Source organism: Artemia franciscana, chromosome 10, assembly GCF_032884065.1.
Source record: "Artemia franciscana chromosome 10, ASM3288406v1, whole genome shotgun sequence".
In the NCBI taxonomy this organism is placed as follows: Eukaryota; Metazoa; Arthropoda; class Branchiopoda; order Anostraca; family Artemiidae; genus Artemia; species Artemia franciscana.
In genome coordinates, this window is record NC_088872.1 from 10,706,153 (window position 1) to 10,726,813 (window position 20,661).

General features: G+C 35.0%; 1 protein-coding gene across 7 annotated transcripts in view; it reads right to left on the bottom strand.

The window, feature by feature from the left end:
• Positions 1 to 220: 220 nt before the first annotated feature.
• LOC136031773 (FMRFamide receptor-like) overlaps positions 221 to 20,661 on the bottom strand; it is a 173,784-nt gene continuing 153,343 nt past the window's right edge. For 6 of the 7 annotated variants that reach the window (XM_065711532.1, XM_065711533.1, XM_065711531.1 and 3 more), the window contains one exon: positions 8,901 to 10,029. In XM_065711532.1, coding sequence (XP_065567604.1) covers positions 9,122 to 10,029 — 908 coding nt within the window. In that variant the 3' untranslated portion in view covers positions 8,901 to 9,121. Of the gene's footprint in view, positions 841 to 8,900; positions 10,030 to 20,661 lie in introns of those variants that run through there. The other variant, XM_065711536.1, reaches the window with a different exon arrangement.

Consider the following 20,661-nt stretch of genomic DNA (forward strand, 5'->3'; position numbering starts at 1 on the left):
TTGTTATACTATTTTGGAAGAAGTTAAACAGCTTTGTTTGTCTGACCTTGATTGTAAGAATATATGAGTTTACTTAGTCCAAATATCGTCTTACGGGTCAAGGAAGATAGGAAGAAATGTTAACGATCAAAAACATTATGAACTTCCAAAATAATGCTTTAATAAAAATAAAGACCATCCATATTTATAAGAAAAATAATTAGAATAGTTAGCCCCAACCTATTTCCTTTAAAACACATTAAACGCAAATTTCCTTAAAACAAATCGTGCTGTAATTTTGTATACATTGCGCAGGCAGTTTAGAACTAAAATTTCTCTTTCCATTTAAAAGTTATCATCAAATGTCGTTGGGGTTTCAATTTGGTAAAATGTTCTATTTTGCTTGATCATCAAAAGTTTCACCCACATTGACATCAATTCACGGAAATATAGGGCACAATTGGGGCAAAAATATATTTCTAAAATCTAATGAGAGGAAATTTTGCTGTTTTTTTTTCATAGAAATTGCCAAAAAATCCATCTTCAATGTAAATGCAAAAACAGGTATTTTTCAGAATCTAATGGGTGGGGCGAAAATTCATGGCTTGAAATGCCTCCCACCACCGCTCCTCTTCATTTAATGCCATTGTTTGCCAAAGAATTGTAACAACTCCAGAAGCTTGGAGTGTGTGACAGACACTGTTTGACTCCAAATAAAGGTCAACTAGGTTTTAGTCCCTTCTCAGTAAGCTTTCAATACAGCTAGGTTATGTTCATTCTGTTTATTCAATAAACCCATCCCATGCTCCGTCTTCTTCACCCAATTTTCACAGCAATACTGATTCTGAAGAGAGCCCTTTACTAACACAAATAAAAAATCAGTTAATTTGTGCTGAATGACATTTTATTTACAAGCACAGTGTTAATAACTTGTATATATATACATATATAAATAGATTTTAATAATAATAATGTTATAATAAATTTTAATAATAATAATGTTATAATAAATAATAATAATAATAAATTAACATAAAATTTGGTAATAATAAATAATAAAAACAGAAGGGTTTTGTAGCAAACATGCAAGGGTCGATGGCCCGAGCACTGCCTTAATGACGCGAGGGGTGACACTGAGTTAACTACTTCAAAAAAAAGGAAAAAAAAAACAGGAACTGAAACATTAATTCGACGCCCTATGCACTACCAATGACTCTGAAGAATATGAAGAATATACTCTGAAGAATATACATATATAAATAAATTAGAATATATTATGTCTCTTAGAACCTTCAATAAGAATAAAATAAGTAATTCATATAGTTCACACGATAATTCACAAAGTTAACAATTATTTGAAGTAAATATGCTTCAACAGTGTTTTTTTAGTAACGTGTAGGGCTTTCGATAAAGCCAAAAGGATTCTATAGAATAGCAGTAGTTTATGGAGTGGTAGCCCTTTTTTAACATGTTATTTCAGTCCGTTATATTGGTAGGTTTCTCTTTATTTTTGTAAGGAAAGGTTTTGTTTTACTTAATCTGTAGAAAAAATAGACTGCTTCATGAATTAACTATACCTAGTTACAATTGCATACTACAGGAAATCTAGCCACTAAATCTATATGAAAAATTGACTGCCTCACAAATTAACTAAACCTAGTTACAAATGGATAAAAATATATTTCTGGCACAGGTCAGTATCGAAATTATGGAGCTTTGGGTTGAGTTCAATTTATCTTTTATTGTTCAAGAAAAACAGTTCAGCCCGAAGGCTTTAGGGAAAAGTTCGTTTTGATCTAAAACTTTATTTGAAAGCTCCTATTGGTACCCAGTCGGTTCACCGTGGATATTTAATTGGGATCCTTAAAATACTAAAGTTTTTTTCAGATTCAGTTTTTACTGAAAATCAGAACGTCACATGCTCCTATTTGATATTTCATTACTATTTTTAAAACTGATTTTTATATTCAGGAGCATAATTCTTTTGCCAAAAATAAGCAGTTCATATCATTTGAAACAAGTTCCTCTTCCTCGCCCTATATGTATAGAAATATGAATAAAAATGAGGAAAAAAATTGAGCGACCAAAAATTTCAACACGCATAAATTGATAGTTTCTCCGAATTGATAGCCAATAGCGCAGGATTCTCTTTTTAGGGGGGAGGTTGGGGGACATTTCCAAGTCGACACAGCTTTGAAAGCTAGAATTTAAAAATATGGAAAATCCGAGAATATGTAAAGAAATCCCAAAATTTTCAAAGTATTGAGGCGAGAGTAAGAATTCAAAGCCATTCTTAATACCTGTTTGAGTGTCAATAATTCATTTCAAAACATTTCAGAATAATACAAGAAATATGAACTAAAAAAAATATACTAACGAAAATTAATAATAGATAATTAATACTGCTAAAGAATCACTTCATGACCGAGCTGCCTGAGACCAACAATGCTGCTCACGCTCTATATCTACCTCAATATTTTCAAAGCTTCAACCTTTTCCCCGTCACATGAAGTTTATATATCCAATTTTTTTATATCCTTCTTTATGAATTCAACCCCTCTTTCCTATTAAGGGACGACCTGCTTTCCACCTGTGCGCAGACACATGTCTGAAAAGCACAAAGACATACAAATATAATTTCATCCCAAAATTAATAAATGGTAACGCTATTTCATCTTTATCAATTGCTAAGGATTCAGTGTAGCAAATAAACAAATGGTATTTGTCCATTAGCAATTTATTATACCTGTTACATTTTTGAATTAGTACATGAGGATTAGTGGAGTAATACTAATGCATTCTTAAATCGGATAAGTAAAATCATTAACACAAATCAATACAAACTTCATTCCCAAACTTCGTAATGCGAACTTCGCTTTTCCAACTTCGATTGCCAAGTTCATCAATATATTTGGATCATCCAAAGGATTAATACAGAAAAAATTTTGTTCTTGAATTCTACTTTTCTTTTTTATAAATAGTGACGAAGACCAAACCGCCTTTACATCAAAAACATCAACAACAAGAACAAACAATTGGGAATTCTTTTCACAAGACAGTAGAATTCTATATTCAAATGGATATTTTGACCCTATGTCCAAGGGCCGACCTCAGCAAAACATAAATACATAAAAGAAAAGAGAGTTAAAATAACATACAACCATTAAAACTAAAATGAGAATTTTAAAACAGTCCCAGCATCCTTACCTCAGCCAAGTTCACCAGGACTGATAAATAAAGTGAGGTGAAACAAGGTAATCCATTGAAGTGAAAGAAAAATAATTGAAAACACGCTTTCTCTGCTAATCTTGCCTTTGAGGCACCTAACCTCAAAGTTTTTTTCGTATTTGGTTCTATGTTAATGCCTACGGGTTTTTTTTACTTTATTTTGTAAAATTATTTTTAATTAAATTTGTAATAGAGCATTTAGTGAGTATTCGCTCAAATCCTTATTTAAGGAAATATTATTACTTATCTTAAGCCTGATTTCAATTGCTTCTCGAACAATTTGTTTTATACTTAGGTTATTGCTAATAAGGGCGTATTCTTCAAAAAGTATTTTGTGGCTGGGGTTTTCAGAAAAAAAAACATTGCTGCTTAAAACAGAATCAAAAGACACGTTAGCACAAATATAATTTAAAGCTTTGGTAATATCATCTTTATGCTGTTGTAGGTTCTACCCAAATAGCATTTGCCACATTCACAAGGTATTTGATAAGCCCCTCTTTGGCAAGTAACTGCGGTATAATCTTTACCAGAGTTTAGGAAGTTCATGATTTTAAAATCTATATATATAAAAATAAGTTGTTTGTTTGTGTGTCTGTCTGTCTGTCCGCATATGACGTCTGAATTATTTCATTATATACCAATTCAAAAACGAATGTATTCAAGCCGAAGTAGCTGAGTTGGTAAAGCGTTATGTTCCAGGTTCTAGGTCCGAGAGGTTCCAGGTTCGAACCTTGGCTTTAGCATTAAAAAAAAAACTAAAAAGAAAATACTAAAAAAACTAAAAAAGCTAAAAAACTAAAAAAAAACTGAAAAAAGGTAAAAAACTAAAAACTAAAAAAGAAAAAAAACTAAAAAAAGGTAAAAAACTAAAAAAGAAAAAAAACTAAAAACTAAAAAACAAAGAAATCTTAAAAAAATAAAAATAAAAAAAAAACTAAAAAAGGTAAAAACTACGAAAAAACTAAAAAGAAAAAAGAAAAAAAAACTAAAAATGCTAAAAAAAGGTAAAAACAAAAAAAAACTAAAAAGAAAAAAGGAAAAAAACAAAAAATTTATTTCATCATATACCAATTCAAAAACGAATGTATATACAGACCGGGACACCGGGATACAAATGCCGACCGGGACACCGGGACACAGGGAATATGACTGACAAACTTACAGACTGGGACACAAATGACGACCGGGACACAGCGAATATAAATGACGACCGGGACACTCAAAGAGATATTACAGACTGGGACACAGGGACATAACTACAACGGGGACGCCGGGGGGCACAGGGGGGATATATAAATGACGATGGGGACACAGGGAATGTTTGATTAGCAATCACCATCAACAAAGCTCAAGGGCAATCATTAGAATAATGAGGTATAGATCTGAATACGGATTGTTTTTCCCATGGACAATTGTATGTTGCATGTTCAAGAGTCGGTAAACCTGACAATCTATTTATATGTACAGACAATAGGACAGCGAAAAAGAATGTTGTATATTTGCAAGTTTTAAGTAGTTAAATATATATATATATATATATATATATATATATATATATATATATATATATATATATATATATATATATATCTGTATATATAAAAATAAGTTGTCTGTGTGTGTGTGTCGAGTGACGTCATGTTTGTGTGTCGACTGACGTTATGTCTGTCGACTGACGTCATTATAAGGATTGAGCTGTATGCGTCATGAAGTTGTTTGTCGACTGACGTCATGTTTGTCAACTGATGAAATTACATACCGGGACACAAATGACGACCGGGACACAGGGAATATAAATGACGACCCGGAACCTCAAAGAGTAATTACAGACTGGGAAATCCGGACACAAATCACGACCGGGACACAGGGAATATAAATGACGACCGGGACACAGGGACACAGCTACAACGGGGACGCCGGGGGCACAGGCGGGATATATAAATGACGACCGGGACAAAGGGATTGTTCGAATAGAAATTACAGACCGGGACATATATATATATATATATATATATATATATATATATATATATATATATATATATATATATATATATATATATATATATATATATATATATATAAATATATATATATATATATATATATATATATATATATATATATATATATATATATATATATATATATATATATATATATATATATATATATATATATATATATCTATTAATAGGTGGGACACAGGGACACAACTACAATGGCGCGTAACTAATATGGCGCGTAACGACTTACGCGCGCGGGGGGGCTTGGGGGGGGGGCGCGAAGCGCCCCACACACACATATATATATATATATATATATATATATATATATATATATATATATATATATATATATATATATATATATATATATATATATATATATATATATATATCACAGGTGGGACACAGGGACACAACTACAATGGCGCGTAACTAATATGGCGCGTAAAGACTTACGCGCGTGGAGGGCTTTGGGGGGGGCGTGAAGCGCCCCCACCTACTAGGTGTTATTAATACAACAGCTAGTTATTAATAGAAACTTAATACAGATTATTTTGTGTGCAAACATTTTTAAATTTCGTACTGATTTTTGTGATGTATGGGGGGTGTATCATAGTTAAGGGCTTATGGGAATTTTCACATGGTAAAATACCATTGATTTTACGGGATTGTCTTTTTAGTCTACGGCTAATTGTATTATTAATAAGTGAAATGGGATACCCGTTTCCAAAAAGAATGTCCCTGATAAGGTTTAGTTCTACTGTGATATGGGAATCAGCAAATGTTTAGGGCACGATCGACGAGAGAGGTTACGACAGCTCTTTTAACTTGTGGGCGGTGATTTAATTTAAAATGAAGATGTCTAATTTAAATTGTCTAGTTTTCTAGTTGTCTAGTTGTCTAGTTGTCTAGATGTCTAGTTTTGTGTTGGTTTTCTGCAAATAGTAAAATCGAGTTTATCAATGTTACGAATAATTAACACATCTAGGAATTGTATTTTATTTGCACTTTCAATTTCTAAGATATACTGTAAATTTCTATTTTGTGTATTAAGGAGATCTAAAAAAAAATCTCCAAGTTCATTTTCCCCATTCATTTTCCAAAATGGTATTGCGTCATCCATGTATCGTCTCCAATAGATATGTTTGAAAAATATGATTTTAACGCCCAATTTTCAAGGTGTTCCACATAAATATTCGCTATTAACCCGGAGAGTGTGCCCCCATTGGCAGACTCTTTATTTGCTGATAAAAATAATTATAGAACGAAAAAACATTGAATACTCATGACAGAGTTTAACAAAGGTCATTGAAATTTCTCAATCTATTTCTGTTTTTGAGACTTCAATTAAATGATAATTTTCTTATATTTTATTTTTTAATAGCTGCTCAGATTCCTTTGATTCTGCTAATCAGCCATGTTTTTGAAAACCCCAGCCAAAAAATACTTTTTGAAGAATCTGCCCATATTTGCAATGACTTAGGCATTAAAACAACTTCTTCGAGAAGCAATTGAAATCAAACCTACGATTGATAATGATTTTCCTTAAACAGGGATTTCGGGAAATACTCGCTAAATGTTCTATACACAAATATAATTAAACACGATTTTACAAAATATATTAAACCAGTAGACACTAACACAAAACCAGTTATAAAAAGACCTACGAAGTTAGCTGACAAAAAGGTGAGATTAGCAGTAAAAGTCTGTTTTTAATTATTATTCTTTCACCTCACTTTATGTATCAGTCCTGGTTGAACTTCACTGAAGTAAGGATGCTGGGACTGTTTTAAAATCCTCATTTTAGCTTTGATGGTTGTTTGTTAATGTAAGTCTCTTTTCTTTTATATATTTATTTTTTTCTAAGGACGACCCTTGGACATAGGGTTGAAATATTTACTTGAATATAGAATTCCACTGTCTTGCGAAAAGAATTCCCTATTGTTCTTCTTGTTTTTTTATGTTTACTTTTCTTTTTTGTATGATAATTCAATCTGCCCAAGTCCATGCCAACTTTGTTTCACAAATTCATAGTGTCAGTTTCGATTACCAGCTTTTTTAAAATATTTAGAATGAAAAAAAAATACACACACTGGCATCTAACTATTCCGAACAGAACAACCTGCTTTAATGTTCAAATTTCTTTTAAAAGCAATTGATTTCTGATCAAAGCAGATTCATGCAACTTCAATCGCTTGAAATTTGAGCTTTCCTTAATATTTGCCCAGATCAGTAGCCAAACTGACTAAGTTTATTTTTCTAAAATATATCCCACTATGGATTTAGAGTACCTTACGGAATATTAATTATTATTACGGAATATTATCATGCAAACTATTTGTAATATACCCAAGAAGTAAGGATTGATAGGAAAAAAGTAAAATTCTGTGATTGAATTTTAAGTTATTTTCTATATATTCTGTGATTGGGTGGATCTAACTGAATCTAGGCTCAGGCCACAAAGCCAATTGCCTTCAGACCCCAGGTGGTTTTGCTTGCACAGTCAAACTATCGGCCTCAACTCCCATCAGGACTTGAGATTGATGACACTAGGCTAGAACCCACGTCCCAAAGGACATGGAATCACAAATACAGTGTGCCATCCATTCGGAGAAGCTGCTATTACTTTTATATAAGTCGATTCGGCTAACTCCGAACCAAAGGCAGAATTGGAAAATAGGTACTAAGAAAAAAAACCTGTAAAAATATCTAATGAAAAGAGAGGATAAAGGTAATTTTTTCTTTAATAAAAAGCAGATTAAAGAGGTAAGTTATTTCCTGTTCTGCTCCCTCCCCATCGAAAAAATTGTCTGAACCAGGCGGCTCATATAGTGCAAACACATTTTTCTGTCAGCGGTACAATACAATTACATTAGAAATGTATCGTCTCTTAAATTGTAGAGAATTTTTATAAATTTAACTTATTTGGCCTTTGAAGTGCTCAAGTGTTCTAAACATTTTTAACTACTTGATTCTAGAATGAAAATTATCTTGTTGGATACAGCGCACAAATATTAAATGACAGACAGTATTTTTCTTTAAAAATTTGCCAAACCGCTAAGCTTTATAGTTGCCAACAATAAACATGTTATTTACTGCAGTTTAAACTTGGTTCAACTGTTTTAGAACTAATTCCTAATCTTAGGATATTTTTGGCATTTTAGCAGAAGATGAAGGTTGAGCTGGATGGATATCTGCAACGGTTATGTGGACTTTCAAACTAATAATCTCCAGTTAAACCGCATTAATGATTGTGAACGTTCATATTAGTATCTGCTGTGAATGGTGGTTGGATCACAGAACAGGCTTGCACGTAGCCAATTCACTTAGGAACAAGTCGCCTAGCTTATATACTCAAATAGAAAAAAAAAATGATCTTTGCTTCTATCTTAAGCGTGGTTTGTGAATCCACCATCGGAGTTTCCTCCATATATTAAAAAAACATTATCAAGCACGACCAATATTCTATCTTGGACATCACAATATATGAGGCTCTGATGCTTTATATCAATTTCACACGTATACAGCGACAAATTAAGACGTATTTTGCCACGATTTTTTTCTCATTTTTTTTTTTTATGGAAACCAGAAAAGGCTAATATATTTTCTGAAACATTTCGAATTCGTGTTTCTTTCATATTATCTCTTATTTTTCATTAAACTTCAATTTGGGCTAAGAAATAGTTGATAAATAAAATTTTATTGAAAGAAAAACTTATTTTGAAACTTCGTCCCTTTTTTCTTAGTATTTCCTTTTAACTGCACATTTTTTCAACCCTAATTACATATATTTTTTAGGATATGCCAAAAGAGAATAGCTACTCATGGTTTCTGTATCAGCCTTTAATTTTCATTGTCATAAAGAAATAAAAGGTACATTCTTCCCAGGATACCTTTTGGGTAAATTATTCTGATGAATTAAGTGTAGGCCTGGATATAAAATTTTTAGGACTGGGAAGTGGCCCTTGACCAATGACCCCACTTTCAGGAACTCGAGTTATAAGGAGTGCCCCATTTTTGGGTGGTCTGTATATATTTTCCTTTCTCGCTTTATAGGCGATTTCAACATGTCCATCATCAGAATATCTCCTGTTATACGCCACTGATGATACTAGAGTATGCTGCGGACTAAACTCTCGGTCTTTTAGGAGGCAACGACAAAAAATCTTTAAAAAAGACTTCCGATACTTGTCACTAAGCGCACAATATAAAATAAAATTACAAGCTGCATTTATAGACATTAAAAAATTGAAAATGTTGCCTAAGCCCCTTAGCATTTCAGACACATATGAATTTGGGGACGGGTTAACAGATGATGTGTAAATCAAAATTAACGCGGTGGGTAGTTGACAAACTATAAAGACAATTACAACTGATATTAGAATTATAGTGATTCTAGTTTCTTGATTTTGTGATTTTTCATCTGATTTCTCATTTATCATTTGACGCCTTAAAAGACCGCTTTTTCTTACTGAATTGATTAAGTAGGCGTTAAATATAGTTAATAAAAGAAGAGGAAAAAATACGAACATCAAACTGGTAAACCAATAATACCCTTGTCGATATGTTTCATCATTGCCAAGAGGGGAAAATTTCATCTCAATTTTGGTTGTATTAGTGACCTTATCCATAGTTTCAGTTATAATCCACTCGAATGAAGTTGATGATGAAAGTAAAAATGCAACAAAAAATACAATAAAAATCACTTTCTTTGCCCTGGATTCTGTGCACAAACTCTGCCTTCTCATAGGATAGCATACAGCAATGTACCTCTCTATTGTGAATGACACGGTGATCCAGACTGAGGTGTTACCTGAAATAGAAGAAACAGCTTTAGTCTCTTCTTTACGAACTCTTTTCTCTAAATACTAAACTGCAATCAGCATAACTAAGATTTTTTTTTAAGTTTTGTAGAGTTTTATGCAAAAAGCCTCTACGCTTTGTTTGTCTTTTACTGTCTTACGGAAAGCCAGTTTGAAAACCAGACATAACTGTGCGATGTTCAGATCAGTCATTGGGAATGACAGACACAGTAACGGAACTAAAAGTGAAAACTGCTATCAATAGAACTTAACACAAATTCTCGAACGCCTTTGAAACTTATTTTAACCTTTACGAAGAAGTATAATTCGTTGTCCGCTAAAATATGGACATAAGCCACATGTAGATTAATGATGTGACTGCTATTGTTTAAAAACGACTAAATGTCTTTCAATCACATTTAATTTCAATGGAAATTAGTTGCAATTTCTAAAGTACATCCTTGCTTAATTTCGCCCTAATTTATGCCTCTTTGTGAAAAAGGGTGCTAAATTGAACATTTGTGGAAAAGTCTACTCGTGAAACTGACCCGTCAACTATCTTAGGTGGCACAAGAGAATTTACCATCAAAAACTACGAGATTTCTATGGGTCTTAACAAGCTCTATATGTAAAAAGTTCTGTAAATCAATAATAGAGTGACCCATCAATAAGATCAAATTATTAAGACTTACTAATTACCTAAGATTGTCTAATTATCTAATTGTCTAATTATCTATTACTAATTATCTAATTATCAAAGATTCTTTGCATTGCTAAAGACAACCTTTCACATAGTTTCTTCTCTTTAATCAAATTTCAGGCACTGCGGCTGTCCCTGCAGCTGAGATTGAACTCCAGTTCTGTATTACCAAGCAAAATTCAAACCTACTGTGACACGATAGTCAAAATGATTCGAGGATTCTATCTGGCTAGATGACGGACCACAGCATATAACTCCAAATAAAACCTTCCGGTTGTTTGGAAGAGAGCGTTCAACGACAGAAAATCCATGTACCATTTTCATATATTTAGTGCAAGAGAGTCCAAGATTAAGTCGTATTTGCTTGAAATACTGACTTAATAAGATTTAATTTTTCTTTGCAGATGGGGACGTTCAACTATATGGTCGCAAGATCAACTGGATGGAACAGAACGAGATGGTTGTCATTACGAGATCATCATTTTTAAATTTATGCTCTTTTTCATCGACTAGGCTGCTTGCGTTAGCATTGTCATTGATATTAGCATCATCATCATCAACGCTATCTTGCTCATTTTATGTAATCTTCTACTTATCCTTTGAAGATAGAGATATTCAACTATATGGTTCCAGGGCTATTTGGTTCGAATAGAAAGATATTGCTGCCATTATGAGAGCTTCATTTTTAGCCGTATTCACTGTGTCGTTGACTAAGCTGCTTACGTTGGCGTTATTATTGACAATACCGTCTTTATAAGTAACGATATCTTCGTCATATATTACTTAATCTTCAGCAAAGATCTCCTTATCACCATCATGCTGATTATTATCCCTGCCATTATCAGATATATTATCGTTGTAGTTTGTTGTCATTGACATTATTATTGTTATCTTCATCGTTATCGCAATCTTATTCCCTTAAACATATTGCGACAATACCAAATCCACACATTCTAACCCATTCCATTTTCCCTTCTGCCACCGTCTTAATATATTATCGTTAATATATTATCGTAATATATTATAATATATTATCGTTGTAGTTTGTTGTCATTGACATTATTATTGTTATCTTCATCGTTATCGCAATCTTATTCCCTTAAACATATTGCGACAATACCAAATCCACACATTCTAACCCATTCCATTTTCCCTTCTGCCACCGTCTTAATCGATATCTAACGATCACTTATCTCCACGCTGTGTGCCCCTATCGAGAGTTGTCTTTTACCATTTTCCCTTCTTTTGTGTTTCTTTTAGAAGCTTGTCCCCAGAGTTTTACTTCCAGACATCAGCCTTTGTTGATAGCCAGTACTTTCTTGATCAGTGTTCAAACCACCTGCTGAAGAAAGTGAAGAAAAACTTGCTTAAAAATAACATAAGAATCGATGGGCATAATTAGGCAAGTTTTCCAGAACAAAACCTCTCTCCATGCCTGTGAAATCTGATAGTTTCTTCCACAATGTATCAATAATCTAACTTTGTCTTTTGTTTCAACGCAAATGCCCCCTTGGAATAAGCCCAATCTGCCATAACAGGTCTGTTTACATTCTTTGGGACAAGGAAGATTTTAGTTATAAGATGAATGCAAGGCAAGGATTTTGAAAAAGGGAGGAGGATTTGCTAGATGTTTTCCAGAGATTTTGCCTATGGATTGTTTTAGGTGCCCGACTGACTGACGGTATCTCAAACAGCTAGTTGTACCGAAAATGCAGTTGAGTCTTTCTTTCTAGGGCTATAATGAGAGAAAGGTTGAGATGGCTAGAGTACCTTTTGTGCAGGAAAGATGGCAGATAACTAAAGATTGTCCCTGTCGGCCAACCGTCTAGGGCCAAGCAAAAAGTCGGCCGGCCCTAAAGAGGTGGGAGGATGTCATAAGGAAATATTTAAGGAAAATGGGAACTTCTTGGGGAGGAGCGTAAATACAGAGATTTGGAATAGATTCGGATGGAGGAGGAGCGTGCGTAACTAAGTTCACCCAAGGCGCCTTGGTGCTGTAGTTAGTTGTTAGTAATAGTGGTAGTAATCGTGAGCTCTACCAAGTAAACCCCTAATTTTTAGAATTTTCATATTTTAATACGTTTAGAGCGTCAAAAAGCTATTTAAAATAGAGATCGAAAGCTTTGACCTTTGAACCCTCGGCAAAAACTAAAAGACAAAATTAAACAAGGACACATTTGATTGGTAAGACGGTCTATACTGTCAACCCCATGGTTGTCTCAAGAACTCGTTACAAGTTTGTATCTATATCACCTTCATCTGTCTCCAAACTGGTGTTTGAACCAAACAAGTTGTTTAAGTCTTTTATCAATTGTACAATTCACTGCCACCGTGATTGTTAGATGGATGCTTACCTGCTTAGATGTAGCATTACTTTTTCTATATTATGTAGCATCTATTCAGAAAATAAAAATATGATGACCCTCTAGTAAATGCCAAGACTCATACCATTAGAAAGCAGATCAGACTTTTTTTATTTATTTAATTTTTACAAGACATTATTATTGCCTTCTTTAACACAAAGTAGAGACCGTGGTGGTTATTACAGTTATTATTATTATGGGAAGATTAACATATGCAAGGATCATAGTACAAAGGCATTCTACCACACTAAGCCCCCTTCCCTGTAATAAAAGCATAGCATTAACTGCTGCCCCTTTGGGTGTGGTATTTTCAGACAGGGATTGCCTATCTTTTTTTCCTTTAAAGCTTTTCTTGGTAGCATTAAGGTCAAATTTTCACCAATGTGAGAAACCCAGCTACAAGCTTCAGACGGCTAGGGCAGGCAACATGCGTCTCTCAAAAGAGAGGGGAAAATCCAACGACTAACCAGCCTTCACGTACAAGCATTACTTGTCCTAAGAACCGTTACTAGCAAAATAGCCACTTTCCCTCACATATGGTTTCTTCTCAAGGATGTTTTCTTGTCAGGATATGTTTGTGCTAAAGAGGGCAGTAATAGCATTTTATAAAATCGCGTACCTCAGGGATATGTTAGGTACTTTATGTATCCAGGGAGAATTACCCTTCTACCGTTCTCTCAGACATAATTTTAGCGGCTATTACTAGATTCAGTCCATCCAATCTTGGTCGTGTGTTCCACAGAATACCCTTTTACATGGTCATACGCTGGTCAGGATCGACAGTGATTGTACAGTGACTGATGTTGATAGTAGTAGGCTCCAATTCGTACCGTCTACTCTCAGGACACCACGAGAATGTCGACACCTACCCCTCCCCCCCCCCAAGTACGGTAAATAACGGATTTTTTCAAACTTTTTTTCTTCTTTACTTAGCAGGGATGGAATTTACCATGGGGCAGGGAGTAACTGCCCCTCTAAGACCTCGGTTCCCCACAGACTCCATTCCCCCTAGCTGAAACCTAGTTTCTCCAAAATCTTATCAGAAGTAGCCCTGCATAATTCAAGCATCCACAAAAAGGTGTCACTTTTCTTTAGTATATCTTTACGTTTATGATACTATATGGCTCATTTTCCAGTTTTTCACTGTCATTTTCATTGATTTGGGTGAATTGGCTACGGATTCGCCCCCCACCTCCCTCAGGATTTTTAAAAACTTACACCACTGTTATTTAGTCTTGTATTGTCCCCGATTACGTCAATCCAGTCACGAAATAAAGGTATAATAGATTAACAATGGAGAAGTAAACAAAGCTAATTCCTGAGTCACGCAATGCTTCAGCTAAGTGGTCCAATTTGTTTGAAAATCTAAGATTTCAATTTATTCGATTGGAGTTGCAAAACAACTCCAAGGCATGCAAAACAAAATCTAAGGTCATGACCGAAAATAAGTTTCGAAAAAGAGTTAGAAGATGTAAACGGAAACAAAATGAAAATTCATTTTCTTTATTACAAATTCTGTAAAGTTTTTGAAGAATAAAAAATTTTCAAGTCTGCAGACATTGCAAAAAATATTATTTAGACTTTTTCAGCCCCTGGTCCGAGGAATCCACAAATGACAAAAGTAGGTCCAACGCTCTTTACTGGAACAAGTATTGGCACAATGCCTAGCCATAGAGGAGGAATCAAATATGATAGTACTAGAGCAGTTGAGTACGCAGAAACTTTTTCGGGGAGGAGGGGGTAAACACTAAAACGGTTATTTGATAATTTAAATGAGAAGTGCCATTTTCAAGAAAATGTAGGATGAGAAGGGGGCTTTAGGCCTCTCCTTACGTGTGTTTTGCGCTGGAAATAAATTACTGATATTGAAAAAGCAACCAACACAAGTACCTTATTGGTAGTTAGTGTTTGAAAAGCTATTATAAGAGTACTAAATAGTACCAGAAATAATTACGTTTATCTGATATTCGTTCAATTACTAAATTATGAAAATAATATTGGGTTCTAAAATTCTTGTTAAGTACTAAAGAATTAAGATGCTTCAGGAAACGGTCACTAAACTTATTAATTCCTAGTTGGTATTCATTAAGAGAATTAGAGGATTATTACCTAGAACTTGAACTAATTTGCCAGTATTAGGAAAGCAGCTAGTACTAAAAAGGTAATGGAAATTAAGTTTCTGGAAAATGGTAAGCGACTTGAAATTAGTAATGAAAATAGATAACAAATGGTAAAGTCAAAACAAAGTACTACTGCTAATTCAGGATGTTCTTGCTGTTGATTTAGGTTATAATTTAGTACTAATGTCCTTGCGACACTAGACCTAGGGTATTAGGATGAAGCATTGGCTTAAAAAAAAAATAACATAACGCATTCAAATTGTGACTGCTGCGGTGGGTGCAACCTAGTAAAAAGCGAACCATTTCCATTGTGACTAAAAATTAAAAAAAAGAAGATGAAGAAACTGTGAGACAAAATTCATATTTGTAACTGATTCAGGAGAATAATGATCATTATCCCTATTAGTCTTAATAGTAAAAGGTTATTTTGAAAAGAAAATTAGGGCTAATTTGATAAAAAGCCCGAGCCCCTAAAATCAACATCAGATTAAAGCAAAAAAGGTCAAAACTGGAATCGTCACGGCTGAAAACCTTAGACAGGAAACCTCAGTCCCGTGAATTGAACAACAAGGAAATGCACTCTTTTGCATGGGTAACACTTATATGTCCTTTTCCTTTTTTCCCTTTTTTTCTCTACTGTTACAGAGAATCTGCAATGGTGTAAACATTTTGTAATTTCAAATAATAGACTAGTAAAATTATTAATAAAGTTTCAGTGAAATAAAGGTGAGCCCACTGGGGGTAACTATCATAACAGCTTTCATTAAGTTGTTTATATGTATGGCTTGTGGTGCCATTTACGATTTGTGGTGCTAGTTTTCGCATAGCACCGTCAATTTTACAGAAAAAAACAGCCTCTACTAAACATTAGTTTTCCACAAAGCTGTAAAACGTTATCAATCTGAAATAACAGACTTGTAACATTATTGGTAAAGTATTAGCAAATAATGATGAGTCCTCGGGAGATTATTATAATAGATCTCAATAACTTTGTTAAATTTATAGAGTTAAAGTTTAAAAGATTTGAATCCAAAACCTAATAATTCACGATTAAGCAATGGTCTGATGCTCAAAGCACTTTCCTCACACCTCATATGAGTCGAATATCTATGTTTGAACTTTTCACTTCTATAGCACAAAAACTATCTAACACCATCAAGGCTTAGTGTATTTGGATTCGAAAGGGGAGAAAGAATAGCACCCTGAAAGGGATGATATTTCAGAAAAATTTCCAAGAACTTATTTTAGGTTCTGGATCTTCATGAAAGCTTCATTTACTTTAATAATCTGCTTTTAAACCCATTACCTAGAACTTTACTAAATATACCAACAAAAACCAGAATATCTTTCTGTAATAGTAGTGATCCCTCAATCTATTTAGCAATAGCCCTATACTTCTTCGAGATACAGGTGCATGTTACGTGAAAGGGAATGTTTTCTAAACGATGCAGGTGTTAATTACGTAAAAGGGAATGTTTTCTAAGAGATGCAGGTGCATGCTACGTCATAGGGAATGTTTTCTAAATGATTCAGGTGTTAATTACGTAAAAAGGATTGTTATTTGACGTAATGGTGCACGTTACATAATAGAGAATGTTTTACAAAAGACATTTGTGTTAATTATTTGAAAAACCCGAAAGGGCCAGAAAAAACCCTTAGGGGCCCGCTAGTGGGAAACCTTCAAGAAGCCGGATCCTTAGTGAGCAATTCCACCAGGCCCCTAGCATCCAATTCTATCAAGACCCTAGAAACCAATTCCAAAGGGGCCATATCATCCATTTTGATTGAGGGCACTATCATCCAATTTCACCCGAGCCCCTAATCTAACCACCGGACCCGTAGTATCCAATTGCACTGGGGGGATTAGAATCCAATTCCCTCAGGCCCCTGACATCCAACTTCATTTGGTCCCTAGCCTAACCTTGGGAGGGCACTACCACCTAACCTACCGGAGGCCCTACCAACTAATTTCATCGGGTCTCTAGCATCCAATTTCACCTCACACTAACCCAATCGAACCACCAGAGGCCATAGCATCCAATTCAACTGGGGACTCTAACGAGCAATTACGTACATAGACCACACTGCCTTTCCATCATAATCAACAAGTAGAACAATAGGGAAATTTCTTATATAAGACAGTGGAACGCAACTTTAAATGAATATTTGGACCCTACATCCAAGGACCGTCTTCAGAAAAACAAAAGAAGAAAAAACGAATATAAAAGAACTCGCATTAAAATACAGTCTTTTAAAATAAAATATTTTCGAAACAGCCCAAGCATCATTGCTTCAAGGAAGTTCAACCAGGACTCCTGGTCCTAGAAAAAAGCGACGAAAGCGGTTGGACTGGAACTGACACAGCCAGAACTGGATTTGGAATTGGGGTTGGAGCGGGCATAGTGGAAACTAGAATCGGTGTAACCAGGGCGGAAGTCAGCAGAATCGGACGCGGAACCGTTGTTACGGGGGGTTAGAAGCGGTAGAAGCGGGATTGGATATCATGTTATTAAAAAAAAATTAAAAATGTCATAGGAATAATAAAGGGTGCCAAAGGGCTAGTCATAGCGGGGCATAGTGGCATGAAATGACATGGTGTATCACATTGGGGTTGGCTTGCAAAAGCATGAAATAATGGATTTAATGCGTGATTTTCAACAAGAAAACATCTGAAAATATCTTAAGAATGATGAGGGGCACAGGGAATATAAATGACGACCAGGACACTCAAAGAGAAATTACAGACCGGGACGCCGGAACACAAATGACGACCGAGACAAAAATGACGACCGGGACACCGGGACACAGGGAATATAAATGACGACCGCGACACTCAAAGAGAAATTACAGACTGGGACACCGGGACACAAATGACAACCGGGACACAGGGAAACAACAACAACGGGGACGCCGGGGGGCACAGGGGGATATATAAATGACGACGGGGACACAGGGAACGTTCGATTAGCAATCACCATCAACAAAGCTCAAGGACAATCATTAGAATAATGAGGTATAGATCTGAATACAGATTGTTTTTCCCATGGACAATTATATGTTGCATGTTCAAGAGTCGGTAAACCTGACAATCTATTTATATGCACAGACAATGGGACAGCCAAGAAAGTTGTATATTCGCAAGTTTTACGCAGTTAAATATATATATGTATATATATATATATATATATATATATATATATATATATATATATATATATATATATATATATATATATATATATATTCACAGGTGGGACACAGGGACACAACTACAATGGCGCGTAACTAATATGGCGCGTAACGACTTACACGCGCGGGGGGGAGGGCGGGGGTGGGGGATTTGCGAAGCGCCCCCACCAACTAGGTGTTGGGGTGGCGCGAAGCGCCACCCCAACAGCTAGTAGATTTATATATGTGTTTTGAACTACGTAAAACTTGCGAATATACAACATTCTTGGCTTTCCCATTGTCTGTGCATATACAAAGCCTTATGTACTTATAATGACGTCATATGCAAACGCTCTTTTTACAAACAAACAAACATGCATACACACAACTCGTTTTTATATAGATAGATACAATACAAATTAACTGCGTAAAACTTGCGAATATGCAACAATCTTCGCTGTCCAATTGTCGCTGCATATAAATAGATTGTCAGGTTTACCGACCCTCGAACATGCAACGTACAATTGTCCATGGGAAAAACAATCAGTACTAAGATCTATACCACATTTTTCTTATGATTGACCTTGAGCTTTGTTGATGGTGATTGCAAATGCTAATCAAATTGGGAATTGCAATCTTTTAAATTGAAAAAGCAGATCCGTTGGAATCATGGGAATGCGAGGAATAAGAATAGCCTCCCCCTTAAAAGGCCCTGTCAAGATTGTGGCCTCTATTATGTTTTCCATTGTTTTTTTACGGCAAGTCGCGTGCCATTGCAAAGCTTTGGTGGGTTTATGTTAAGTAACAATATTATTGGTACGCCTATTTTTAGTTGTAGCACGTGTGGTGGAAACCCTGAAAGATCCACGGAATTTAAAAATTCAGATGGATAATTAACCGCCTCATTTGGTTCCAAAACTGTGTCGACTGACTTGTAAAGGACTGCCTGGTCTCGAATCTTGGTCAAAACAATATTGTTGATTTCGTGGACGTCTATATTTTTGGGTGCAAGAATCGCTCTTTCACTTAGCCATTTATTATTTTTATAATTGTTTAGAATATTCGGAAATACCTTTTCAATCAATTCATTTTTGGACGTCACTAAATTACAGAATTCAGCAGGTAGTTGTATACGTCCTGAAATTTAGTCTACTGGGAGCTTTCCGTTTCCAATTGCCAGAAATTGATCTGAAAATGTTTGACCAGAGTCATCGTTTTGCAATCGGACACGCATATTTGTAGTTAATTTTAATGTCTTTACGTGTGCCCATAAATTAGAATTTTTCAGGCAAGCATTCATTTCGTCTGCAGGGGTTGATCTAGGTATTATAGGTAATGTTTGCCTGAAATCTCCCGCAAGCAATATTAATGTGCTGCCAAAGGGTTTCGAATTCCCTCGCAAATCTTTCAAACATTGATCCAGAGCCTCGAGCGATTTTTTGTGAGCCATTATGCACTCGTCCCAAATAATAAGTTTGCATTGCTGCAATACTTTACCCATCCCAGATGATTTGGAAATATTGCACATGGGAGTTTCTGTAGAATGCAAATTCAGAGGCAATTTCAAAGCGGAATGAGCAGTTCTTCCACCATGCAGCAACGTTGCGGCTATTCCGGACGACGCAATTGCCAACGCTACATCATTTTTTGATCGAATTGATGCCAGAATCAGTTTTATCACAAACGTTTTACCAGTACCTCCTGGCGCATCCAAAAAGAAAATTTCTTCAACGTTGTTATCGACACAATGCATTATCGTATCATAAATGTCTTTTTGTTCCAACGTTAACTTGGAAATGTTATTTTGTACATACGACAATAGATCACTCGTACTGTAACTTTGTTCACGATCCAATTCTATACATGTCGAAACAGCAGCGGTACGATTAGGTGAAGGCATTCCCAAATCCTGAAGAGGTTTGTTTGCCATACATACGTACAAATCTTCTATAATAACTAAAGTGTAGTTATAAATTTCTGATGTAAAATCAAAAGTCATATCTGACGTCTCTAACCGTTTTCGATGGAGTATATCTTCTGACATTTTCGATTTATATTTTTCCCATAACTCTGTAGGAGCTGAAGGAGAGCAAGTTGTTAGTATGATTTCAAACAATACACGAATTTGACTTGGAGTTGACGTTTCGCACGCGTCATTGATGCAGTTATCCCAGTGTTGGTCATTCTCCAATAAATTCAGAGCTTGGCATGCACTACGGTAAGTGTCATGTATAGTACCGTTTACAGTTCTCAAATACTCAAAGGACATCGGACCAGGTACATTCACCAAAA